The following is a 27845-nucleotide window of genomic DNA, read 5'->3' on the forward strand; positions in this document are numbered from 1 at the left end:
GGGATGTGAAGGGTAAATCAAAGAAGGAGGCTGCAATGCTTGGTAAGAAATGTACGCATTATCCTGCCCATGTAATTGTAACCCCTCTGTACAGTACGTTCACTAATAAAATTAAATTAAATTAAAAAAATTATATTTCTTTTATATAATATTAATAAATGGAACATACAGTGAACCATGTATCTTTTCAGAGATGCAAACATTGGCAGACATGAATGACTCATACCTTAATTACTCAGGAGACTGAGTTTGAGAATCTCAGTTCAAAGCTAGCCTGGACAGAAAAGCCCAAAAGACTCTATGTCCAATTATCCAGCAAAATGCCAGACTGGATGTATGGCCCAAATGGCAGAGCACTATCCTGAACAAGAAAGTTGAGAAAAAACCCAAGATCCTGAGTTCAAACCCCAGTACTGGCACAAAATAGAAAAATTAATACCATAAAATAATTTGCTTCAAAATGTACTGAAAAATATTTCTGAACCATATACATACAATTAAACATTTTCTCTACCCTGATAAGTGAAGAATACAGAATAAGAGTTTCACTTATTTTCAATCTCAGTGTGGCTTCAGTACATGTAATTTTAACCATTCTATGGTATGCTATTGTATATAACTGAGAACTTATTGTACATTACCCAGTTACTTAAAGTATTATATAGTATGTTAAAAGTTAAAACAGAAAAGCTACATTCCTTAAAAAAAAGTAAATTAAACATAGCATTACAATTACCTTGATGATGGTCGGTGAGCATGTCCATTTGTATCTATTCCTAATAAGTGTAAGAAAAAAACTGTTTTTTCTTCATTTACTTTAGAAAATAAAGTTTGGTTCTTCCTGGCAGCATGAAAGAAGTCCTATATGTAACAAATCAGTTAAAATTAATTAAATTTATGCATTACTCTCAAATAAAATAATTTGTCCTCAAGATCTACTAATATAAAGTCTTTTTTAAGACATCATATTTTGGGAAACACCCCATTTTTCCTATTGATTTTCCTTTTTTCTCTCTTGCTCTTTTTCCTCTTTCTCTTTTTTTCTCTTTCCTTTCACTCTTTCTCTTTTTTCTCTCTCTTTCTCTCCCTCCCTCCCTCTCTTTCTTTCTTTGTCTCAATACTGGGGCTTGAGCTCCAGGCCTCACACTTCACTTGGCTTTTTTTTTTTAATCCACAATTGGTGTTCTACCACTTAAGCCACATCTCCAGTTCCTTCCCATCTTTTCTTCCAGCCAGACATGTCTTTAGGGATGTGGCCAATGAGATTTAAGCACTCCAATCAATGATATGTAAAATGAGCCAGGAATGGTGGCTCATGCCTTTCATCACAGCTACTCAGGAGGAGGAGAAAATCGGGAGGATGGAAATTCAAGACCAACCCAGGCAAAAAGTCAGTGAGTCCTCATCTTAACCAATTAATAGGTTGTAGTAGTGCCAGCCAGTCAGGACATAGGCTGGAGGATGAGGACAGCCTAGGCATAAACATAAGGTCATATTACAAAAATAACAAAAGCAAAAAGGACTAGGGCATGGCTCCAATGGTAGAGTACCTGCCAAACAGCATGAGGTCCTAAATTCAATCACCAGTAAAAACAAACAACAACAACAACGATCTATGTGAACCATAGGAACCACTGGTTATTTGAAAAAGATAGAACTCATTATGAAAGAAGGTCCTTTGGACTCATCCGGCTGCTGCCCTAGAACACTGAAAAGACTACAAATGAAGCACCATCTGAGACCACAAGATGACCTAAAAATAAAAATCACTCTCTGAGGACAGAAAAGAACTTTAGAAAACTAGGTCCTGATGACACTGCCTAGCATACTAGGCTGAATCAATTCCTGGTTGCCTATATCTAGCATTACTTTTCCTGAGTCAGATGTAAACATACCTAAGTCCTGTGTTTTCTACCACACAAGACTACACCTAGTCTGAGTTAATACACATATCTACGCACCAACAAATTCCTTGATAGAAGCTTAGAGTTAAAAAAATAGTATGATACATGATCAAAGGGGAATGGGCCAATGAATCAATAACTCATACTAAAGCATAATTAAGTACTAAAACAGAAGTTGTAGAACACAAAACAGGCTTATCTAAGTCAAACTGGGAGCAGGAAATAAACTGAATTTTAAGACGTAAATAGATATGACATGGAACTTTTGAGTACATTATTCTGAGTAAAATGAGCCAATCCCAATGCACAGTAAAAGAAAGCAGAATGGAGATTGCCAGAGACTTGGAGAAGGAGGAGAGAGGAGTTATCATTAAGTGGTTAATAAATTCTCAGTTTTGCAAGATAAAAATGTTCTAAAGATTGGTTATCCAATGGTGAGAATATATTTGACACTAATAAAAACAAATTTAAAATGGTAAAGATGGTGAATTTCATGTGAATTTTACACCATTTCCAAAAAGAAGTGAATGGAATTTTTCACAGATTTGCAACAGAATGTAACCTAAATTTGCATCAGTTTTTGACCATAAAGTCCCGATAAGACTCTCAACTTCCTCTCTAGACCCACTTTAAAGATCCTGTCACATTACTCTCTTTTCTCAGTTCCTCAAATCCATTAGGCTGGCTTGTGCCTTACACTCAACACTTACATAATACTGTCAGCCTTAAATCAACAATTTCACACCAGTTCTCCCCAGTTATATCCTTTCCTTCTTTTATCTCTTCAAAGATCATCTCATAACTCTCAGGAAAACATCCTGGTAACTGCCTGGTCCAGATTAGAATTTTCTTAGTCTGTATGTTGCTTCTCACTTCTTACAACTGTTGATGACCTGAATTATTGTTACTGATTAAATATATATCTTTGCCATATTGTATGAAGCAATCATGGCCATAACCTTTTTCTCTTTTCGGTATCATATCTCACCAACACTGATGAAATGAAGAAAGGAAAGGTATGCACATATGGTCAGTGCCTGCCCATTCATAAGGAATCAAAACCATGATTTTGGAGTATTTCAGTTAACATAGAAATTAGAAGCCTAAGGCTGCTAATATAACTAAATTATTTTAGTAAGTGTTTAGCAAAATAATTTGCTAATTATTTTCTTAAAGAGGCTTTATTTAATTTGAAAGTTTTTCCTATTGACTAAATTGCATGTTGGGGTGAAAAAAAGTTAAGAACACTAAAGGAGAAAGATCCCTGACAAAAGAAATATATTTCAGCAAAAAATTTATGAAGTACTTAATTTCTACTAAGTAAATGCAAAGAAAAATGCAGGTACATACTGAGGAGCATGTTTACAAGAAAACTAAAAAAATTAAAAACGACTACTAAATGGAGAAGATACTACATAGATATGTAAAAATAATATATCTAAGATGTATTTACTAACAAATCCATTGTCAGAACTTTACGTAAATATATGTTTTGAAGATTACCACTCACCTTAACATTGTCAAAAACCCAGGAATCCAGTTTTGTTGCATCCTGGGAACCAAAATCTTCTCTTTCAGCATTGTAACTGTATGTATAAACATGGTCTCCACTAGCACCTGCAAAGGAAATTTAGGAAGCATACATTTTAAAAGAATCTTTTAACCTATCATAAAGTATGAAATAATCATACAAACATTTTTTGGGACTACTCTCTTGCTGTTGCCCAGGCTAGTCTTGAACTTTAGGGCTCAATCAAACCTCATGCCTCAGCTTCCAGAGTGCTGGAATTACAATTACAAATTACATTTGGCATTATTTAAAATTTTTTCTAAAGTAACCAAAATTTTTTACAAAGCACTTTATTTCTGATAGGGGAAAAAAGGTTGAGAAATAATTAACACATTAGGTATCAAGAAATAGTGCTATGTACCTTATCATATCATTTTTGCCCTCATAAGAGCTTATTCTCATTTCATAGTTATGTTACATATAAGTTAACTAATTTGCAAAGTAAAAATTCTAATATGTAATTAAACAAAAATAAGCACTAAATTTTATCTCCTTTAATAAACTATTTAAAAACTGTATCATGGTATAATATATAAAATGTAATATAATCTAAACTAGATGAAAATATCAGACATATAAACCTTAAGACTAGAAGAAAATTCAAATATTTCATCTGTCATACGGACCATGTATTTTACTAAATAAAAGGCAAAAAAAGCCTATGCCAAACGTTTAAAGAGGTCAATGACACACTAATCTTAGAGATTTGCAAGGTCTGTTAATAATCTGACCAACTTCTGGGGTAGATAAAACTTTTGTTGGTCACAGAAAAAGTTATAATAAGGTAGTATGATCCCTGTAATATAAAGTCAAGTCTAATGATCCTATTTCTCAGCTCAGTCATTTTATTTCCCACATCCAAAGTTAAGCAGCAGTCTGTTATAAGATGAACAACATTCTGATTGGACTGTGTGGGATTCAGGCATGATCCTGTTCTATTAGTTATAGGCAGAAGTAGGAAGATGAAGTTGGTAAAATATAGCAACTTAATCAGTCTTTACCACCAAGTAAACAGATTTTTTTTGTTCTACTGAGTATAATAATGTTCTATGAATAGTAGATGAAAATACATTAAATATAGATGTGTAATGATCTTCAGGGTTCTAATTATTCAAATTATATCCATGGTTAAGCATAATGTTACAAAAACTTTCCATATAGTGAAATGATCAGTCACTCTGACCAGTAAAAAGCATTTAATGGCAGTGTGTATATATATGATATATATATTTATTATATATACTTTTCATTGAGAAATGATCTAATACATTCAGGTTTGTGAAATGAACAAATTCAGCACATCTAAATATCATACTCAATTGCAGCAAATATAATTGAATATAATGGCATTTCAATATATTAAAATCCACTAATGCCGTAGATATCAATGTAAAATATATGGCATAGTAAATACATTCAAATAGGAATTGTAAATTTTAATATTTAATATGTTTATAAATACCTACAATTTCTTGGTTGTAAAGTACAATGAATCACACATCAACATTATCACCATAATGAAGGTAAGTGATAAGCACTTTAATAAATGTTTCAGAGGAATTCCTAATTTAACTCTAAAAACATTACTATTGTTGCATTTTTCAAAAAGGAAAACTGAAAACTTTATAAAACCAGCTATTAAGATTGTAAAGTTAAGTGACAGAGCCATACACTATTTTACTGAGTACACAGTACTACCTAAGAGTGTGATGTGCTAGTATTGTTAAGTATAAATAAGAAGTAAAAAATGATTCCAATTAAACTGGCATGTCTATCCACTGTAACACACATCCTCAAAGATGTGTGATGGAAACATGTCTCTTAAAATCAATAAATATAGTAACAGATAAAATGATAAATACTGATTTATTACAACCTAGTGCACCTGAGTAATATAATGAATGACTCTTACCTTTGGCAAACATAGGCAAGATATCTGGGCTTCCCCAGCTCCATGTGTACTTGCTTTCATTAAAAAGAGAATCAAATTCTACAGGGTTTTCTTTCCATCCTTCCGGTAATGAAAAAAAAGCAATAAGAACAATAAATAACCATGGCAAATAATCTCTAAATGATATATTCTTCAAATAACAGTACCTGGAGATGAAATACTAATGAATGTAATGAATCTTGATTTTAGGAAAAATCTTTAGACTGGTTTTTAAATTATAGATTTTGCCATACATTTTATATTAGTATTTTTAAAGAGTAATAAAAGTCATTACTAAAATATAAAATCACTTTTTAATTTTCAAGCGTAGTATGTAGGTATGTCAAACATCCATCCAACTATATTCTTTGAGTACCACAGGAAAATGGAAAGACTAAAGCTTAATTCCAGAATCAGTATCAATTTGTGGTCATGGGAACAAGGCATACAAAAACACTTTACCAGAAAAATGTGGAAAGGGGTAACAAGTTAGACAAGATATGTACTCACTACCTTACTTATGTAACTATAACCCCTTTGTACATCACCTTGACAATAAAATTAAAATTAAAAAAAAAACACATTACAAAAGTATCTCAAAACATGCTTTTCAGCTTATGAGTAATTTGGTAGTAAAGAAGTAGCAAATACATTTGTACTTACAATTATTCATACAGTGGCAAATACATTTATATGGTAAGTATTTCATTTAATTAAAAAAGTTTAAGCAGACAATACCTTTGGCAACTGCACTGACATCTTCATAAAACCCAGCTATCAAGGCTACATGACCTGGCCGAGATTCTGTTGGCACCCGTGTATGAGATATCCCCCAGCTGCCTTCATGCATTATAATGTTCCTAAATGATAACACAGATGAATAGCAAGTAGACTCTACTATCATAGTCTGCTCTTATAAGGCTTTAGAAAAGTAACATTATTACAGAAGAAATCAAGACTGAAACGTTAAAATTCGAGATGGTAAGGAGTATTTCAAACCTAGCTGACTCCCCTGTAGTACCCATGCCATAAATTCAATGCAGAAGCACAGGAAGCCCAAGTGGCACAATTTACCGCTTAACCACTGCATAGAATCCCAAGACAAACACAGCATTAAAGGTGTAAGTCACAAAACACTAAAGTATGTGTAGCTAATATACAAGATACCATTACATCAATGTCAAACTTCATTTGGTATGATGATCGTATTGTGGTTATTTAAGAGCAAGTCCTGTTCTTAAGAGATTTATGTTTGTTAGAGGTGAAATGTCACAATATCTTGCTTCTAAATAATCCAGGAATAAAACAATTAAAAGCAAGTATATGCATACACACAGCCCTGTATGTGTACATGTGTTTGTGGGTATATGTGTGGGAGGGTTATGTATACATGTGTATGAGCTGTGTATGTGTGTTGAGAGACTTTTAAAAGCTGAAAACAAATGCATATAGATATTCACAATACAACCCTTTGTTGAAAAACTTTTTTTTTTTTTTTTGTCGGTTATGGGGCTTGAACTCTGGGCCTGGGTGCTGTCCCTCAGCTCTTCAGCTCAAGGTGAGCGCTCTACCACTTGAGCTACAGCGCCACTTCCGGTTTTCTGGTGGTTTATTGGAGATAGGAGTCTCACGGTCTTTCCTGCCCGGGCTGGCTTTGAACCGTAATCCTCAGATCTCAGCCTGAGTAGCTAGGATTACAGGCGTGAGCCACCAGCGCCCAGCTTGAAAAACTTTTTAAACAATTTTTGAAAATTTCTTTTTTTGACAGCACTAGTGTTTAAACTCAGAAATTCACACTTGCTAGGCATGCAAGCACTCTACTGCTTAGGTCATAGTCTTTTCCCCCCTCTGGTTATTTGTTAGATACAATCTTTTTTTGCTAGGTCCAGCATGGACCATTATCCTACTATTTACACTTCTCAGTGTAGCTGACAGATGTGCAACAAAACACTCAGTCTTTTCTACTTAGATAGAATCATGCCAACATTTTTTTTCCTTTTTTTTTAAGCCCAAGCTGGCCTAGAATTAAAATCCTCCTGATGTTAGCCTCTTACTTGGCTGGAATGACAGATGCACAACACTATGCCCAGGTTATTACTTGAGAAGAGGTCTTGCAAACCTTTTGCCTAGGGTGGCCTCAAATATATCTGCCTCCCAAGTAAGTGGCTAGGATTACAGTGATGAGTCCCCAAGCAGGTAAACAGCTTGTATTCCTAATTACAAATTTAATCATATTCCTAAATTTGAGATTAAGGCAGAAAAATGTTTATTTTGCTAAAACTTATCAATACTATGTTGTGTCACAGTGATTAGCAAAATGTAGGGAATAAAGAAAAATCACTAGTGATGCTAGTACAGAAAGAGAGCCAGCAGAGCAAGAAGAAACACAGGATACACAAGCATTAGTAGTACTGGACATAAACACTTGACTTTCAGTATTTTCTGAAAAAAAATGTTTATAGTTTCTGGTTTAGATTCTTTTCATATTGATTAACCTTATAAAACTAATTTGGGTAAAACACATACATAGTAACTGTAAGGTCCGCCCTGGGCCATGTAGGCCCTGTGCAGATACCTTCCCCTACACCTGCATGTCTTCCCCCACCCTCACCCCCCAGTACCTGCATTACCTAGGTAACCAGCACACCTGGAAACAGTCACCTCCCCCTCTCCAAGGTCACATCCTGGGCTGCCCCTGGTCATACCTCCCATTGGGAGGTATAAAATAGTCTATATAAGTCTCAGCCCTCATGGGACTTACATAACAGTAAGTAATACATAAAAGAAAAAATATTAGGGCTGGGAAGGTGGCTCAGTGGTAGAATGCTTGTCTTCCATGCATGAGGCCGTGGGTCCGATTCCTCAGCACCACATAAGCAGAAAAAGCTGGAAGTGGTGCTGTGGCTCAAGTGGTAGAGCACTAGCCTTGAGCTGAAGAGCTGAAGGATAGTGCCCAGGCCCAGAGTTCAAGACTCATGACTAACAAAAAGAAAGAAAAAATATTAAACTAGACAGAAAGTAATGCTGACAGTTGGGGACAGATAAGTAGATAAGTATTTAGATAAATCTCCTTTGGAATCTGATTTTAACCTCTCCATAAATCATTAGGAAGGGTTTTTGAGGGACTTCATATTAATCAGAAAAGATAAATTGTTTATAATAACTTTGTAAGCCAAAATAATTAAACATCTCTTTCCAAAGCCACTTAGTAAAAGCCAAAGTTACATTGAACAGTGGTAATAAACTTTATAGCAGGCTGTATTCAAGCTGTATTTTGGCTTAAATTCTGTATTTTCTAGTTAAACTTCAATGCATTTAGTATTTAATATTATTTCTTCTCATCACAAGAAAAAATAGCAGATTTTAATAAATTAATAAATAGCAGATATAATAAATTGTTAGCTAGGTTTGAAAAATTACAATGAGTAGGCCAAATCAGATAGGGCTATATGTTTTGATTCACCTGGTATCAGCTTCTACCATAATAAAAATAACAACTCAGAGAAAACAAACTGGCAATCTAGGGCTAATATAGAAATGCAAACGTGGCAGGGTCTCTTCTCTTTCTCATCACCCCTGCGCCCCTGTGAGACAAACAGTAAGGTATTTTGCTGTTTACCTGACCTCAGAATAACATTTCTAAGAGACAGTCTGTACCCGTTGACATGCTTACCTAATAAATGGTGCTCGAGTGTTTCCATTCTCATCCAGTTCATAAAGTGTGTCTGCTCGAAGGCCATCGGCAACAATCAACACTAATCTTTTTGCTGGAGGAGGCAATGGTGTAATCTGAGGAGTCATTCCATGAACCAACGGAGATGTAAAATAAATGTCAAAGATGGAGGCAAAGAACACAAAATGTATGAGCAATCCCAAAGCAAAGAATAACAGCATATCCCGTAACTGATTGATCTTCAAGAAAACCTGAAACGGGGAACAAAATTAAACTGAAATAAATCTTAATACATATGTGTTTTCACATATTTTCATAAGTACATATAAATTGAACATGTATTTTATTTTATTTTAAGTAGTTGTATAAAGGGGCTTCAAGTTAACAAATCAGTTTATAAGTACAGCTCATCTTGATCAATGCCACCCCTTCCATAGGACATGTATTACAGAATATTAGATAGTTCCCACCTCCTCTTCCACTTACAATAGTAACAATAAACATGATTTAACAATGAGATAGTGCCAGGAAAAAAAAAAAAAACCAGCAAACTACACCAAGGAAAAATTTCAAAAATGTTCATTAGGACTAACAACCGTTAATAAGTTTAAGTCCTTACTAAGCACATTAAAATTTTCAAGGAGGCAAAAAAGAATTAAACCATCTCTAAAATGAATTAAGGTTCAGTTAAAAAACATATATATATATAATACTCTTGCTTGTACATGTTACAGTTGTTGCTATTATTTATAATTATTTAAATATTTGTAGATTGAATTTCATTAGTTTTTATCTTTTACTGTAGTGATCAGCTCAAAGAGCCAAGAGGCTCTCTTGCCTATTACAAAATTGAAAGGAATCAACTATTCTATCCATTTAGGTGAGTTATACATAGGAAGTTAAATTTCATCTGTGCTTCAGAAAATTTGCACTCTATTTTTTGCACTCTATTTTTAGTCCCTGAATCAATACAAAAAAGGCTACATTTATTCATTCAGTAAAAATATTCTCGGGGCTGGGGGTTTAGCTCAGCAGAAGGGCACCCGCCTGGCGAGCTCAAGGTCCTGGGTTCGGTCCTCAGCCCTGGAAAACATGTTCTCTATACATGATGTCAGCATAATTATGAGCGTGAGGCAAAAAGTACCAGGGAGATATAGTCACAGATATGACAAGCTTACAAATCCCAAAGACAACTCAGTAAAGCGAAAGGTTTCAATAACACTGTAAGACAGTATGCCATTAAACAGTATGCCATCAAACTTGCTATAGGAGGATTTTTCACATCAGTCTACTAATTTGCTTTTGTTAACAGATCTCTCTAAAGAAGAAAGAAAAAAAAACACTTGAACTTGATCTTACTTGAATCAGTATTGGCTACATATAATGACCCTGGGTTGAAATATACCAAAGACAGAATCATTTGAATTATAGACACATCTTTTTCCAGGACTGAAGAATCATCATACCATGGAATAAAAGGATGGCAAAATAGGCTGCAATAATGAAAGAAATATTAGAAAAAAATGCTTATCAAAGGTAAATAAAAAACCCATACAACAAAGAAAATATGACAGAGCAAAAAGGTCAAATCATATGCTAATTTTTTTAGAAAATCAAGAGTAAACTAAATATCAAAGTCCAAAGAACATAAAAGTTCCTTAGTGAGCAGTTATAATCAAAAGCAATGGTCTCAGTGTAAATGTTTGCTCCTTTTTTAATCTACATGAGCTCAATGAGACAATAAGCAGAAACTTAATAATGGCATTCTAAGTATAAATAACAAAATTGTTAATAAATAATATAGGAAAATTACCTATCCTTCTACCACCTGAAATAAAGTCTTTGTTAATAGTTTCTTACAATTTTCATCCTATCTACATTTTGCAAAAGCACACAATTTTACTTATTTTTTCTTTTTTTTGTGGGGGGGGGTCCAGTCATGAGGCCTGAACTCTGGGCCTGGGCACTGTCCCTCAGCTCTTCAGCTCAAGGCTAGCACTCTACCATGCCACTTGAGCCACAGCGCCACTTCTGGCTTTTTTCTCTTCTTTTTGCTTATGTGGTGCTGAGGAATCGAACCCAGGGCCTCAGGCATGCAAGGCAAGCGCTCTACCACTGAGCCACCTTCCCAGCCCTTACTCATTTTTTCTTTTGCATACATTAACATTTCTTTTTCAAAAATTAAACATTTTCCCACATATCACTTACCACACTGTATTCTATTCTACAGAGTCTTATTTTCCTGATGAATCTAAGGTTGGAATTTTTTCTAATTTTTCACTATGAAAAGCATCACTGTGGCTGGGAGTTGGTGACTCATACCTCTAATCTTAATTACTCAGGAGGCTGTGGTCTGAGGATGTTTGAAGCCAAGCTGGGCAGCAAAGTATGTGAGTGGAGGTTTGGCAAAAGTACTAAAGTGCCAGCCTTGAACTAAAAGACAAGCGAGCGTGTGCTGGTGGCTCAGCTAGCTACTCAGAAGGCTGAGATCTGAGGACAGAGATTCAATGCCAGTCCAGGTAGCCAAGTCTGTGAGAATCTTATCTCTAATTAACACCAGAAAACCAGAAGTGGAGATGTTGTTTAAAGTGGTAGAGCCATAGCCTTGAGCAAAAAAAGCTCAGGGACAGTGCTCAGGACCTGAGTTCAAGCTCTACAACCTAGAGAAAAAAATAAAAAGGCCAAGCAGGAACTTAAGGCCCTAAGTTCAAGCATTAGTACTGACACACATACAAAACTCAATGTGAATAATTAAAAATTATATATAATTGTATATTCTTAAATATATCTCATATTATGTTTTAAACAAACCATAAGTACAACCATTAATTCACAAGCTATAGGCACCTTTACTGCTTTTGACATCTGTATAAACAATTTTTTTAATTGAACATTGATTCTCCTAACAATAAATTAATTCAGTAACTCAGCAATAAATATTTCTCTTCTTTGCTTATTTCATAAGCCATCCTAAGGAAAAAGCTGCCATTTCCAATAGCATTTCCAATAGCATAACAAAGAAAATTGGATAAATAAAAAGGAGATGTGGTATATAATATTCAGGCAATACTTCAAACAGAATTTTTAATATCTTTTATTATTATTCAATGTGTTCACTTTATTTCATGAAAATTTTTAAATATTTTCATGGCCATTACCATATATATATAAACTTTAGCTCCTGTTTTAAAATATTTTAAGATATACTGAAATTCTCCTCCTTGACTATGCCTTCAGGATAATTCAAGAAAGCCCCAAGATCCATCAGGAGGTATCAAAGTTCAACACCAAGATAGTCTAAGACTCTTTTGGACAACCTTAGAGGAAACCTACCAGTGTAAGCATGAAAACAAAACAAAAAAAAAAAGCAAAAGAAGTACCATATAAAATTATTTTAAAACGGGAAACAAACTTTCCTAGACTTAAAGAAAATAGAACAAAATTTTACTGTTAAATATATCTCTTGAAAAAAGTAAATATATTTCATGTGGGTGAAATCTGACTAACCTCTGTTAGAATAAAAGCATATTTGACTAAATCTAGTATCTTAGACCAATATCTTAGAAATATTAAACATTAAAATTGGCTTGCTTTATTCAGTGAAACAAAGTATCACTTAACATGTAAAAAGACATGTAAAGACCTTCAAGAATACTTCTTATGAGCATTACTGCTCTTTATAGGAGATTTTTAGGAAAATATTTTCCCTTGTATATCACTATATATGCCTTCTTTCAATTAATAACAATGAACTACATATTGTATTTCATTAGGTACTTTCTAAGAGCACCGTCACCCAGTTTTTTCTTTCCAGGCTGGCATTCTACCATTTAAGCCAGCTTTTTGCTGGTTAATTGGAGGTAATTATCTCATGGACTTTCGTGCCCAGGCTGGCTTTGAACCTAAATGCACAGATCTCAGCCTCCTGAGTAGGCAGGATTACAGCAAGCCATTGGTGCTCAGCTCTATTTTGTATTGGGTTTTGTTGTTATTTTAACAGGATGTCATCCTTTCTGCAAATATTACTCCTTTCATTTTCTATTTACATTCTTGTCTCACTTTGGTTACTGAATTTTGAAATTACTCAAAATTTGGTCTTAGGCTACCTTATCACCCTGTTCTATCCTGCCTTTATTTAATCATATCCTTATTTGCATACCTGAGGAAATGATACCATATTATCCTGAAGTATGCAAGTCACAGAATTATCCATCATTCATTTTACCATACTCTCCCCTATATTTCATACAAGAATTGAGTCTACTTTATTTTCTTGGCTCTTTTCATTTGTCTTACTCTACTCCCATTCCTGTAGTCCTCCAGGTATGCCATCCCTTGCCTGAACTACTGCACCCAGGCAGGCTGACTCCTAATATTGTCTTGGCACACAGTCATAGTATTATTTTCATGCTTTTTTAAAAAAACAAAAGACAGTTATGTACATCTTAGATGCTGTATAAGACCCTGCTGTACTGCTCTCCATCCTACTCAAGACTGGTCGCTGCTTCCTTTTCTAACCTCATCCCATAATACTAACCTTTATTGCAGTTTAGCTCATTTCACCATTCTCCTTTATTTCTCCGAGTATCCCATGTGCCCCACTGCTATACAATGTCCTCTCCACAGAATGTACTTCCAGCCTAGCCTCCACTCTCACTTGTCACGCTGTCTCCTTTCAACCTCACTTCCTTAGGGACTGTGCAGGCTAAATCAGAAACCAAAACCTTTGGATTGAGTACTTAACAATGTCTTTGAATGTTTGGACTAACGTCTCTCTCCACCACGTCACTGTAATTCTAGGGAAGGAGGACAGGACATCACTAATGTCCATCACAGTCCTATATGCACTTGATAAGGACTGAGGTTTTTCTGAATTGTTTGTTTACCATATCAAAAACAATATGCGCTATGGACACTAGAGGTCGCTGTGATTCTCTTTTTAATTCTAGACCAGATCTGTAAAGACTGCCTGTAAAAAAAAAAAAAAAAAAGACCCACATTTTATGTTTTAGTAATCTCTGATACATAAAAAACTCAGTAAATTTAAAGTATTGGTATTTACACATTACTTATTATAGCCAAACACATGAATATTAAGCAATACTATCATGTGATATTTCTCTTTAAAGACAAGCACTTCTTGTTCCCATTTATTGAGAATGAAACTCCTGCCATGGTTCAATTGTTTGGAAACTTTCCTATCTTCATGCATCAATAAAATCTATCTGGTTTACATCTGTTGGATGTTTAACACACACTGAAAAGTAAAAAATTATTAGCTATTACTAAAACTTTAGGACATTAGCCTCCCAAAAATATTCCTCTTTTTTTGGTGGTGGTGGTGGGGCTTGAACTCTGGGCCTGGGTGCTGTCTCTCAAGGCTAATACTCTAATACTTTGAGCCACAGCTCAATTTCTGGCTTTTTGGTAGTTAATTTTTTTTTTTAATTTTCTTGCTGGTCCTGAGCTTGAACTCTGGGCCTAAGTGCTGTCCCTTAACTCTTCAGCTCAAGATGAGTACTCTACCTCTTGAGCCACAGCTCCACTTCCATTTTTCTGGTAGTTTATTGGAGATAAGAGTTTCATGGACTTTCCTGCCTGGGCTGCCTTTGAACCACAATCCTCAGATCTCAGCCTCCTGAGTAGCTAGGGTTACAGGCCTGAGCTACCAGTACCCAACTCCAAAAATATTCTTTAACACTTAAATTATTAAAGTGCTTGGAAAACAAATTTTATATTTTTATTTCTAAAATACAAATTTCAGTAGCTATTATTATGCAGATAAAACATTAGCTATAAAGGCTAAATCTTCAGTAAAAAGGAAATTTCCCAATAATATTAGTAATAAATTTTGATAGGCAGAGATCAGAAATTATTATAGATTGTGTCACTTGCATATTTTTATTGATAAATAAAAATCTACTCTAGTCAGGTGGTAGCAGCTTAGGCTTACAATCCTAGCTGCTCGGGAAGTTGGGATTGAAGCATCAAGGTTCAAAGCCAGCACAGGCAGGAAAGTCTGTGAGACTTTTATCTCCAATTAACCTTCACAAATCTAGAAGTGGAACTGTGCTTCAAGTAGTAGAGCACCAACCTTTAGCAAAAGAACTAAAGGTCAGATCCTGACCCAGAGTTCAAGTCTTAGTACAGGTACAACAAAACAAAACAACGTGTTCTGATGGGGGTATATAGAGGTATCCCTCTAGGCACTTCCCAGGACCTACTGGGAAGACTGGCCAGTTCATTTGTTATGGGCTTGCAAGGTCACATAAACAAGCCCACGCTTACAGGATAGGCATTAGATGTAGTAAAAACAACGCATTTCTCTATGTTCATCAAGAAAGAACTTCTACATCCAACTTCTTACAGTTCTCCAAGGAAACATTTTTAATCTATTTTCAACCTGACTGTTAGAACTCAGATCCTAAATTAAGGGTATTTCCTTTTAGCTCTGCTGTCCTAATTACTTTTTCAGGCTTTATCTGCTAAAACAGTAGCTATTTGGTTTCTAAAAATGTTTCAGTAACTACTATTTCATTAATTAATAACTGGCCATACTAACATTTAGGCTTACCACTGTGACAAGAATATTCTCAATTTTATGCCTTTCATTGTCCCCTTTAGCAGATGAATGCCAGAGAGTTTGACAGAATTTAGGCTTGAATTATTTCAAGGTCTCATAATTTATATGTATAGTTGGGACTTTAACTTAGGCTTAGATTTCTAATATTTTGCATTACAGAGATGGATATATTGTACAAACAATCCATTCTTTTGTACAATCCATTCTATTGTACAAACTAACCATTCTTTTCCTGTGTCATTCCCTAATCCTCCATTCCAGTGTTTAACTTTTAATCACTTTGGCAAACTGAAATAAGGATCGGCAATCCCTTTTGATTTAAAAAAATATGTAAAAGGATAGAGTATCGGTCATTTTAATATCATTGATATAATTGGTATTATTCCCTAACATTGGAATTTCTCGTATTTTCTTCAACAAGTGGCACTGAAAAATATTTAACATAGAATATCATGAGGTAGTCCTATAAAAAATTTATAGTCTAAAGTAAGCAAGGGCAGGCTAAGATCTGGAGGATGGCAAGACACTGCCATGTTGGACAGAAACATTTGTGATGCGCTATCTCCAAAAGAACCAGCAAAAAGTTAGGCTGGAAGAATAACTCAAGTGGTGGCATGCCAGCTAAGCGAGCAAGCAATCAAGCCCAGTACCAGCCAAAATAAAAATAGCTCAGAGTTCCATTCAAATGGACATTTCAGTTTGCTGAACCTGGTTCAATTGAAACTGAAGCCTACAACTGTTGGCATATGTTACCTGTAAACCAATAACCTGACCTAAGGTTATATAAGAATGCTCTACTTTTATTTTTCCACAAAGGATACTTTACTGCTTCAGTGTAATATGTAACTTGCCTGATAGTCATAATTACAGCTGCCTATGTGTTTTTGGTGCCTACTGAGGGCTGGACAGTAGGAAGTTGAAAACCTGCATAAGTAGCAAGTTGTGTGAGAAAATAAGCCATCAGCAATAGCTGTCTAGTTCTGTCCATTGGAAAACATTGCTTTTTTCAGCTTGTAGCCAAAAGGTAATGGAAAAGATAAGCGCCAGTCTTCCCAATTAAAGACTACAGTGTCAAGGCACCACAAAGGAAATCAATACGCCTACAGCGCTCCACCTTTAAAATCAAGTTCCACAAGCAAAACCTCCATCCTAGCTTCAACCAACCAGGCAGAGAGCGTGCAGGGCATTGTGGGAAAAGGATGGCTTGGGATGGGTCACAAATGACGGGACTTCCTTTGAAGACTTATTGGTGGAGCTCCTGGGGACGGGTCCTAGAAAATCTCTGGGCTTCAGCTTACTCTCCAGAGAAAAGTCCCTGCTGTGAGAATTGTGTGGTGAGTCCCAGGTGTTCCGTGAGCGAGTACTTAACACTCTTGCCACGACCGACGCTGGGCATTGCATCTTCCGTTCAAACTCCACGGCGCACCGCGCGTCCCACGGGCGGAGGGAGCCCTCGTCCACACCCAAGCCACTCGGGGCTGTCGCCAGGCCTCCACGGGGACAAAACACAGGGGCGGGAAGGGCGGGAAGGGCAGGAAGCCCGGCTCTGGCCAGCGTGTGCGGGGCACTCGGCCTCCGCGCTGAGGAGACGTCACCGAGAGCAAACAGTGGAGCGGATCCGCGGGACCACGGTTCCCGCGAGGCCGCGGCTCCGGGGCCGCCGCGCTTCAGCGCGATGGTCCCGGGACGTTACCTGGGTCAGACCTGATCTCGGAAACGAGGCCTCCTCAGCGTGAAGGCAGGACCAAAGGCCATGGAGCTATCGGAAGGGTTCCCCACAGCCCACGCAACGGACAACCACCAGGGTGTCCCTAAAACCACCTCCACATCCGACCCTCAACCACCAGACGCCCCCGACACTTCCCGAGCCGCGGCAACTCTCACGATAATTCCCGGGCCAATCCCCTGGCATCCCAGCCAATCAGGAGGAGTGATGGGCGGGGTTTTGCTTTTGAGCCGGGAGCGGGTCCTTCAATCTTGGAGCTTTGGGGCTGAGATAAGGCGGGGCTGAGGCGTGCTGGGGCGGGGTTAAGGCGGGGAGAGGGCGGGACACACTGCAGTTCTCGCGAGACTGGGGACCAGGAAGACGCCTGCAGAGCCGGCTGCTGGTGCAGCGGCTGCTGAAGCGGTGGGTGTTGCCGCACCCGGACCTCCTACTTCCGAGCCAGGGCCTAGCCTCCAGGTGGGGAGGCGGGACGTGGTTGGGCCGTGGCGGTGTAGGTGCTGCGAGGCCACCGACGCTCAGACTCAGGCTGCGGCCTGTTGGCGCCTGCCAGGGAGGCGCCCACTCTCCGGTCAGGATAAGATGGCGGCGATGGCGCCCGGAGGTGGCGGCGGCGGCGGCGGCGGCGGCGTGAATCCGTTCCTCAGCGATTCGGATGAGGACGACGACGAGGTAGCGGCCACCGAGGAGCGGCGGGCAGGACTTCGGCTGGGTACCGGCGTGGGCCTGGACCCCGGCTCTGCGGGCTCGCTGTCGCCACAGGATCCCCTGGCCTTGGGGAGCGGCGCGCGGCCGGGGGTCCCGGCGGAGGCGGCGGCGGCGGCGATGGCCCTGGGGGGCGCCGGGGAGACCCCGGCTCGCTTGTCGATCGATGCCATCGCCGCCCAGCTGTTGCGCGATCAGTACCTGCTGACTGCCCTGGAGCTGCACACGGAACTGTTGGAGAGCGGCCGCGAGCTGCCTCGGCTGCGCGACTACTTCTCCAATCCAGGCAACTTCGAGAGGCAGAGCGGTACCCCGCCGGGGATCGGGGCTCCCGGGATCCCCGGAGCGGCGGGCATCGGAGGCGCTGCAGGTCGGGAGCCGAGCACGGCGTCGGGCGGGGGACAGCTCAGTAAGTCGGTGCTGCCTGTCACGCCCGCAGGGTTGTTTGGGATGGTGGGGAGTTACTGTGGGGGTGGCGGGGTTGGTGAGGGGGGGACTTCTGAGGAAGGGTTTTTTTTTTCTATATATGCGGGGATGTCATTGGGGGCCAGTGAATGTTGGGTTGGGAGATAGTGTATTTTGCCAGACGCCAAGGAATCCAACAGTATCTGTTGTTCCTGCGGGCCTCCAGTTGGGTGTTGCACTTGCTCCTGGGATCCCCACCCCCAACCCCCACCCCCATAGGAGTCGGTTCCTATAAATGATCAAGTTTGCAGTTTACAGGTTCTTGCGGGACTTGAGAACGCGACCTAAACGTTTGCTTTAAACGTTTTTGCGCTCCCCCCACCCACCCACTCCCCGGTCTCCTGAATCCAGGAAACAGTGTTCTTCTAACTGCCCTCAGTCATTCTTTGGTTCACAATCAAGAGAAAAGGTATAGGAAATAAATGTTGCTTCTGTCTCCTAAAGCCAGATGCACCTAAGAAGAACCTGTTGTCTTTGGGACTTTTTTTTTTTTTGTCGTTCATTCAGGAAATGGGGTTTACGTTCTTTTGTACAATTAATATATAGTAATGAAAAAAGAAGGGACTGGATTTTTTTGCTGCTTAAAGTTTGTTTAAAAAGTCTTTACACTTTAATGGCACCAGAAATTCGAATTGTTAAACGCAGAGGTAGTGGAACTGCCAAGAGTGCATTTTCTTATCAAGATACATCCTGGCTAACCAAGGTGGCTTATACCTGTAATCCCACGTGTCCTGGAGGCAGGGCCCTGGAGGATCTTGTTGGAGGCCAGTTGGGAGGAAGGACAGGTTGGGCAGCAAGACGCTATCTCAACTAATAAGCCAAGCCTAGTGTTTCACATCTGTGATCTAGCTACTTCGAAGGTATACCTTGGAAATCAATGTCCAGACTAGCCCCACACAAAAATTCCAGACTGAGCTTAAGTGGTAGAGCACCTGCTTAGCAAGCTCAAGTCCCAGAGTTAAAAAACAGTGGTACTCCCAAAAGAACCACATTTCTTTTTTGGATAAGGAATTTTCTCAGTAGATATAACTTCCATAGTTTGTAGGACAGTCTTCTTTTCCAGGAAGAGATTTTCTTATTGCTCACCTTTAAACATAAAATATGACAAAGAGCAATTTTCTGAATTCTTTCATGATTCTCCCTGGCAAAGGCTTCCTCTCTCCTCAAGGCCTAGCTCCAATGTCACCTTTGTAAATGTTTCACACACTCCCTGGCTTAGTTAATTTGATTGCTTGGTTATTCTACTGTGCCACTTTCAAACCTCCATCCATCATAGAGCCTTTAGCTCTTTTGGATTTTATTTGATTGCAGTCATTTCACCATGAGCTTGACAGTTTCTTGAATTATTCACCTTCCTCTGTTTCCTCTCTCCATTGACCATGCTGTTTTTCCCAGCACCTATGGAAGGTACTTTTACCTCCCTGTGTCCCATAGTCCTTCCTAAGTGTCACCATTGCTGCCCTTTCATGTTGCTTTCTTCCCAGTTCTCATCCCTCCTGCTTTACACAAGGGTTCCTTTCCTGTCTTAAGTTGAGAGAGGGTCTGATGCTTTTGCTTTTTGAGAGAGAAAATATCGACAGAATATTTGTAAAATGTATTAAGTTTGCTGTTCTTAGATAAATGGGGTTGTCTGTTGTCTGGACCACTAACATTTCAATATATCTATTGCCTAACTCATTTTTCTTCCCATGGCTTTCCAGTTGTTTCAAGATTAATAATAATTCTTGTAAAAATGTAGCCTATTTTCCTTGCAGCTTATATTAAATATATTTGATACTTAGTAGTTTTACATTGTACATTTGAAACTTTGAGCCTTAGGGTTACATGGAAACAAAAGTATAATGGAGCTTACCTTCTTGATAGGGAGGGAGGGTTGAAGACTGTGGGTGCATGGCTCAAGTGGTAGAGCCCTGAGTTCAAACTCTAATAACTCCAAATGAGAGTTAGAGAATATCTTTCTGTGGTAAAAGATACATAATGGTATGTATTCGAAAATGCTTGTCAGTTACGGAAATGAAATAGCCCTTGTGGAGAAGTTTGACTCTCAAAGATAAGTAGTGGTTTTGAATAATTAGTAACGTTATTATCCTGAATGAGAGAAGGAAAGAAAGATAAAAATTATTTTTGTTTCTCCTTGCATAATGCATTATCTGGGAACATCAAGCTACCTTGCTTACTGTTATCTGGCTCACCACATAATAAAATGATTCAATTTAGATAGTTGAAAAAAATCCAGTATGACATTTTTAAACTCTGTGGCAATATATAGGGAAGCAGGATGTATTAGCCTGGGAAGATAGACCTTTTTAATGTCAAAGATTAACATTGTGCTCTCTGTTTTTAGGCTAAAAGTTAATTTGGAGAACTTTTGTTAAATGAAAAATAGAGAAAGGTCTTAAATACGAACAGCTTTTTTCACAAGTTTTTTTTTTTTTTACTGAGTTGCTAATAAGTACAGTGAGCTTTGATAATTACATGTGACTTTTAAATTATTTACACTAAAACCATGAACCTCCCCTGGTAGCTAAGAATACAAGCCCTCACCACTGATTGAGACAGTCTCACTGACTTGTCTTCAAACAATGCCCTTCTGCATCTCTGCCTTTATAATAGCAGGAATGGTAGGGGGTGAGACACCATTCCCAGCTGCAATTAGCTGGCCCCATTTTACTGACACAGGAGACAGTACTACTCTCCAATTCCACATAAATACTTTCTAAGCTAAGGACAATGTGAACAAGTTGAGTGTACTTTGGGTTGGTTGGCTATTTTCTTTGAGAAACTCGTCACAGAGTTCTTAGAAATTAATCTACTGTACAATTGAATGTAGCAATGATGCTTCCCAGGAATCAGCACAAGTGAATACTAAGCCATAATAGAATGAAGGAGAATGTTTTAGAGCTGGGATGTGTGAATTACAGTAAGATTCATGACATATGTTGTCCTGAACAAAATAGAGAAATAAGGGTGTAATTGAGTTGCTGTGGCAAGATAAAGCAACCTCAGGTCTGTGCCATCAACGCAATTCTCCACTTGGCCTACAATTTGAAGACCAGTGGACTTGTAGAAATAATATCTAACTCTCAGTTTGGTCTCCTGCTTCAAGATTTGCTACCTTGGGTAAATCACTTTTCATTTATTTTGGTTTGATTTGGATTTTGGGCGCTTAGGCAATACCCAGCTTGAACTCAGGACTTCAAGTCTGCTCAGCTTGCTTGCTTGGCTGGCACTCTACCACTTGAGCCAAAGCTCTCTTTCCCTGGATCTCAGCCTCCTGAGTCAGTAGGCATGGGCCACAGACATCTAGCTCAGGAATCACCTTTTAAGCCTTGTTATTAATAAAGTTGATGTGAGAATAGTATGTAAAATAATTTCAAAACTCATTTTACAGTAATTTAGTTTATGAGAAAAAGTGAAATACTAGAGGCCACTAGCTCTGATTTGCTAATAGTGAGAAATAAGAAAGTTAGGAGGTATCTAATAGTATAGGATTAAGCTGGACTAATGAGTGTTTGCTGTCCTAACTAAATAATAATAAAGCAATAAGAGTTTCACCTTATTATTTTCATCCTATTTTTTCACCCTGCTTCAAAGACAGGTCTTCCTACAAACAAAAAAGTTTGAAAACGGATAGACATCTGTGCTTGAAATTCACTTGAAAAACTTGATAGCATTTCTATTTGACTGTACATTATAGAGATAATTACATCCATATATGTTTTAAATTAGCATCTTACTGAGTTTTTCTTAGGTATTAGCTCTCAATTTTCTATGTGACATAAAAGGAGATGACTTTTTTTGGGGGGGGGGGGTCCAGTCATGGGGCCTGAACTCTGGGCCTGGGCGCTGTCCCTCAGCTCTTCAGCTCAAGGCTAGCGCTCTACCACTTGAGCCACAGCGCCACTTCCGGCTTTTTTCTTTTTGCTTATGTGGTGCTGAGGAATCAAACCCAGGGCCTCAGGCATGCAAGGCAAGTGCTCTACCACTGAGCCACCTTCCCAGCCCCAGGAGATGACTTTTATTTTGAACTTAGTAATATTTTTTAATCCATATACATTGCCATTTACAGAGAAATATGTAAAAAGCAAAGGAGTAGAGGTAGAAAAATTGAGTTAAAGCATAGAATAAAGCCATGGAATAAGCTCAGAGAGTCTGGTAGACTTGTTAGTTGATAGGTGATTTTTGTCATTGTTTTTGAGAATTACTAATTTATGTTTGTGGACTCTGAATTGTGGATATAAGGTTCTCTGGATCTTTGATTTTGTGTTCAGATACCTGGGCACATCACAGAGCCAGTGAGCACCCTCAGTTCCTCTGAGAGCCTTAATTTAACATCCTACAAAGGCTTCTACAACCTCTTTTTAAAAAGCTGTAGTTCTGCAGAAGAGTTTTGTGTGATATTAGTGCTCTTGTAAACAGTGTATCCCAATCAACCTCTCTGTTATTCTCCTCTAGCCCACTCCCCTTTCTTAAAACAATTTAAACAGATTTCATTCTATTTCATACATGCAAATAAACTATATCAAAACAAGTTTACTCCTTATTCACCCTCTTATATAGCCCTCCTCTCCCGGCCCTCTTTTACTTTGCTATTGATTGATATGTGATTTGGGAGGTGGGGGAGGTAATAAGAAGCTTGAACTCAGGACCTCACTCTATTTTCTGCTCACAGCTAGTGCTCTACCACTTGAGCCACACTAGCTTTTCACAGATCAAGTGATGATAAGGCTTGTCTTTGAAGGCTGGCTTCAAACCCCAATTCTCAGCCTCTTGAGTGATTTATGATTACAGTCATGAATCTGGCTTGATCTGTGTGTTTTGTGTTTTAATCTGCTATCTCACTGGATTCTCCCTAACAGATTTTTCTACAAGTAATATTTTCTTCTGCATGTAATTTTGTTTATACTCTAGCTGAAAGGTAACTTATACACTGACATGGTGTTGGTAGGACACTCTTTTAAGAGTAATTTGTTCAAAAAAAAAAGAGAAAAATAAGATAACCAATCCTTTGGGTTGGAGTATGGCTCAGTTGATAGAGTGCTAGCCAATGAACTAAAACTGCAAGTTTCAAAACTGTCTCAGACCTAAAAACAGGGGAAAAAAAGAGTACTTTGATAATATCACTCACATTTTAAAAGTGTATGTTCTCTAACCTCCAATTCCATGTCTGATCTATTTTAGACATGCTTCCACCCCCACCCCGGGTCGTGGGGCTTGAACTCTGGGCCTGGGTGCTGCCCTTGCACTCTTCAGCTCAAGGGGAGTGCTCTACCGCTTGAGCCACAGCACCACTTCCAGTTGTCTAGTGGTTTATTGGAGATAAAAGTCTTCACAGACTTTTCTGCCCAGGCTGGCTTTGAGCTGATCTTCAGATCTCAGCTTCTTGAGTAGTTAGGATTACAGTTGTGAGCCACCAGCGCCCCTTAGACATGCATTTTTATTGTTATTATAGAGGTGGTGTATGGGTGGGGGGTTACATTTATGTGAGTCAGGTAATGAGTATATTTCCTTTTGAACAGTGTCATCTGTTCTCTAATTCTCTCTTAGTCCCTCCCTCCCGTCTCCACCCACAATTTGTATAGTTCACTTTCATCAATGTCCAGTGAACTCCACTGCTCTTTTTCCATCAAGTTCTGTGCCCTCCCTCTCAACCTCCCAAAGATGTACATGTGAATATACTGTTTATAAGGTAAAGAAGAGTCATCAAAAACTAAAAAGAAAAATAAAAGTCTTTTGTTTTCATATCTTGGAGTTTGTTTCAGTATGTATATTACTTTATATAAATATGAAGAGGCATTGCACCTTTTTAAATATATTTTTATTGTAAAGTTACTGTACAGAGGAGTTACAGTTACATGACTAAAGTAATGAGTACATTTCCTATCAAGCATTGTTACTCCTTCCTTTACTTTTCCCCTACCATGCCTTCCTTCCCCAACTCCTCCCTCCCCCTGCACCTTTAAGACACTTATTTTTATTTTTTATATTTATTTTTAAGACATGTTTATTTTTACAACAACAAGTAAACCTAGATTTTATAAAAGCTCTGGACTAGGAATGTGGCTTAGTAGTAGAGTGCTTGCCTAGCATGTTTGAAGCCCTGGGTTTGGTTCCTCAGTACCACATAAACAGCAAAGACTGCAAGTATTGCTATAGCTCAAGTGGTAGAGCACTAGCTCTGAGCGAAGTTCAGGGACAGTGCCCAGGCCCTGAGTTCAAGCCCCATGACTGGCAAAAAAATAAAATAAAAAAGCTTTTTAAGTAAAAATATTAAAGGCTGAAAACAAACAGAATGTCCAACAATAGATTAGTTAAAACAGGAATATATGTGTGCTGATGTAAAATATCACCAAATACAAGATACATTTAAGCAGATAAATTAGAATACCGCCAATATATGTATGCTAAGATTCTATCTATTAAGGAAAGAGAAATTGCATATGCCAACATGCTTATAAAAAGATACATACAAAATAATCTAATAATTGTTCTTGCAGATTAAGATTCTGGTTGGGAAATAAGGGGGCCCACTTTCTATGTCTTTTACTACATACCAGGTTATAAGTAACAGTACTAAGATTCCAGATAACCGTGATCCTCAGATCTCAGTCTCTTGAGTAGCTAGAATTATAGGCGTGAGCCACTGTACTGTGCACTTTCTGCTAAACCATAAATGCTGCATATGTGTGCTTTAAAACACAGCTCTACAAAAGTTAGGTTATTTCAGAAGAATATGATGCAAACTATTTTAACTTAGTAGAACTGTTAAAATACCCAATCTATTTTGAAGCCAAGCCAAGTGATATAAAATCAATCATTAAAAAAATAAAATGTCAAAATATAACACATACTAAGGGAAGTGGTAAAGAATCTGCCAGAAGCATTGTAAAGTGGTCATACTACACAGCACAGCATTAAACTTCATCAAAATCATGATATTGTGCATATATAATTGTAGGATATTCAAATGAGACTATGATCAGGTAGTCATCAACTAAAAGTCAAGTATACTATCAGCTATACTGAATCAAATAATCTAACAAAACCAAATTAGCTTGCATTGTCTTTTTCATCTTGAAGCTTTGCTGCACAGTTATATTTAAGTTTCTGTTCTAATGAAGAATGCTTGGGCTGGAAAGGTGGGTCAGTGGTAGAGTGCTTGCCTTGCATGCATAAGGTCCTGGGTTCAATTCCTCAGCACCACATAAACAAAGCTGGAAGTGGTACTGTGGCTCAAGCCTTAAACTGAAGAACTAAGGGCCAGAGTTCAGGCCCCACGACCGACAATAAAAAAGAATGGCTAACCTTTGGAAAGAATAGAACACAGTTGCAGTCTAGGGTGTAGCCTTTCAGATTTTTCTCATCTAGTATTTCAACAGTTCTAGGAAGTAAAAAATGATGTTCATTTGTTCTTGGAACCAGCTAGTCCTGTTGTGGGTGTATAAAATTGCTCAAGGTAATGTCATGAAATTTTCCATATTGTTTCTAACCATTTCCTGGTTCTGTACTTGTGTGCTGCCTTATTTTTTGAGCCTTTAGCTCATTTCTGGACCACCAATTTTAGTCTTGCCCTGTGGCTTTAATTTGTTCCAACATTTTTACTAATTCAGAATTTTACTTGTATACTGTTCAACGTAGATTAGTAAGCATTAATGAGTAAATACATAGCCTTCAGTTTTCACAGCTTTAAAAATTAGAGCATTAAAGCTGAGTGTCCGTGGGTCACACTTGTAATCCCCTTCTTGTAAGTCCCCCTTCTTCCTAGCACACAGAGAGAAAAAAAGAAAAAATATTAGGGAGTTGGGCTGTCTCTAAAATGTCTTCTCAAATATTTTGAAAATACTAGCCATTGGACACTGAGCCCCAGCATTAGAGAATTGAAGATCCAGAAATTAAAAATGTGAGTTTGCGATGGACAGAAGTAGGACTTTCCCCATTTGTTGTTGTTTGTTATTTGCCTAGATTCTAGTATATGCAGACATTAACTTTTTACCTCAGTTCAAGCATATTAAGTGCTTCAAGTCTTTCCTGTTTCTTTTACCAGTGTTACCACTATTTTTTTAAAAATTGGTAATGTGGCTTGAACTCTGGCCGGGGTGCCTGTCTCTGAGCTTGTTTGCTCAAAGCTAGTGCTCTACTACTTTGAGCCACAGCTCCACTTCCTGCTTTCTGGTGGCTAAGAGTCTAATGGATATACCTGCTTGGGCTGGCTTTGAACCATGATCCTCTGATAAAAGCTTCTTGAGTAGTTAGGATTATAGGCCTGAGCCACCAGCATCCAGCTTGTTTCTACTATTTGTAGCCATATCATATATTTCAAGATTGAGTTATAAAAGTGGAAGATAGAGTATCATTGTGGTTTTATTGGGATATTCATAAGTACTCTCTCCACCTAAAAGAAAATGTTCATTGAAAGTTCATTCAATAATATAATTTTACATTGCTTCCAAAGTAGAAAAATTACATTTAGTCATATTTCTTTCAGCATCCATATTTTAGAAGAACTTTATAAGTTATTCTAAGTGCATAATATATTTAGACATTATTCTAAGTGCATAATATATTTAGACATGACCTTAGGCTTAAATATGATTTTTTTTATTTTTTTGGTAGTAATAATTTGAAGTCAGGGTCTTGTGCTTGCTAGACAGATAGGCAGATAATCTGCTACCACTTGAGCCAAAGCTCCATTTACCTTAGTAACAGTGTCTTTATTGTATAAATGTAGTATGTATTTTATATCATTTATCATAACAGATTTTTAGGCATTTAATGTCCTTTATTATAAAATCATAATTTAAATCTAGTTGGTTATTTTTTCCCTGCCATTTAATTGACAGCTAAGTACTTACAGGATTTTTAAATGATAGAGCTTCCATAATAAAAAATCAAATATATTGTGAGAAAATAGTTCAACATTCTACTCCAATGAGACAATTATTAATACTAATGTAAATGCAGTATAAATATATTAATATTAATACAAATAGACTTAACATTTATGAACTTGTTTTTTCTTTTCCTCCTTTAAAAAATTTTTCATACAAGATCTCTAGCCCAGTCTGACCCTGAATTCAGGATCCACCTGTCTCAACCTCGTTGCTTATATTACAGGTGTATACCACCTGTAATTTCTATGTCCCTGTCTTTTTTTTTTTTTTTGGTCCAGTCGTGGGGCTTGAACTCTGGGCTTGGGCACTGTCCCTCAGCTCTTCAGCTCAAGGCTAGTGCTCTACCACTTGAGCCACAGTGCCACTTCTGGCTTTTTTCTTTTTGCTTATGTGGTGCTGAG

General features: G+C 37.9%; 2 protein-coding genes across 4 annotated transcripts in view; one reads left to right on the forward strand and one right to left on the reverse strand.

Moving 5' to 3' along the window:
- Pign (phosphatidylinositol glycan anchor biosynthesis, class N) overlaps positions 1-17495 on the reverse strand; it is an 84934-nt gene extending 67439 nt beyond the window's left edge. For 2 of the 3 annotated variants that reach the window (XR_001175166.1, XM_013018869.1), the window contains exons 1-7: positions 17354-17495; positions 10437-10570; positions 9078-9328; positions 6143-6264; positions 5387-5485; positions 3415-3521; positions 737-861 (exon numbers count right to left, since the gene is read on the reverse strand). Coding sequence is in view for 2 of the 3 variants with exons in the window: in XM_013018869.1 (XP_012874323.1) it covers positions 737-861; positions 3415-3521; positions 5387-5485; positions 6143-6264; positions 9078-9298 (674 nt within the window). In the remaining variant the exon portion in view is untranslated. Of the gene's footprint in view, positions 1-736; positions 862-3414; positions 3522-5386; positions 5486-6142; positions 6265-9077; positions 9329-10436; positions 10571-17353 lie in introns of those variants that run through there. The other variant, XM_013018870.1, reaches the window with a different exon arrangement.
- A 251-nt stretch (positions 17496-17746) lies between these two features.
- Positions 17747-27845, forward strand: part of Kiaa1468 (KIAA1468 ortholog) — an 81341-nt gene continuing 71242 nt past the window's right edge. The window contains exon 1 of the mRNA XM_013018894.1: positions 17747-18497. Coding sequence (XP_012874348.1) covers positions 17966-18497 — 532 coding nt within the window. The 5' untranslated portion in view covers positions 17747-17965. The remainder of the gene's footprint in view (positions 18498-27845) is intronic.

Source organism: Dipodomys ordii, unplaced genomic scaffold (assembly GCF_000151885.1).
Source record: "Dipodomys ordii isolate 6190 unplaced genomic scaffold, Dord_2.0 Scaffold43, whole genome shotgun sequence".
NCBI lineage: Eukaryota > Metazoa > Chordata > Mammalia > Rodentia > Heteromyidae > Dipodomys > Dipodomys ordii.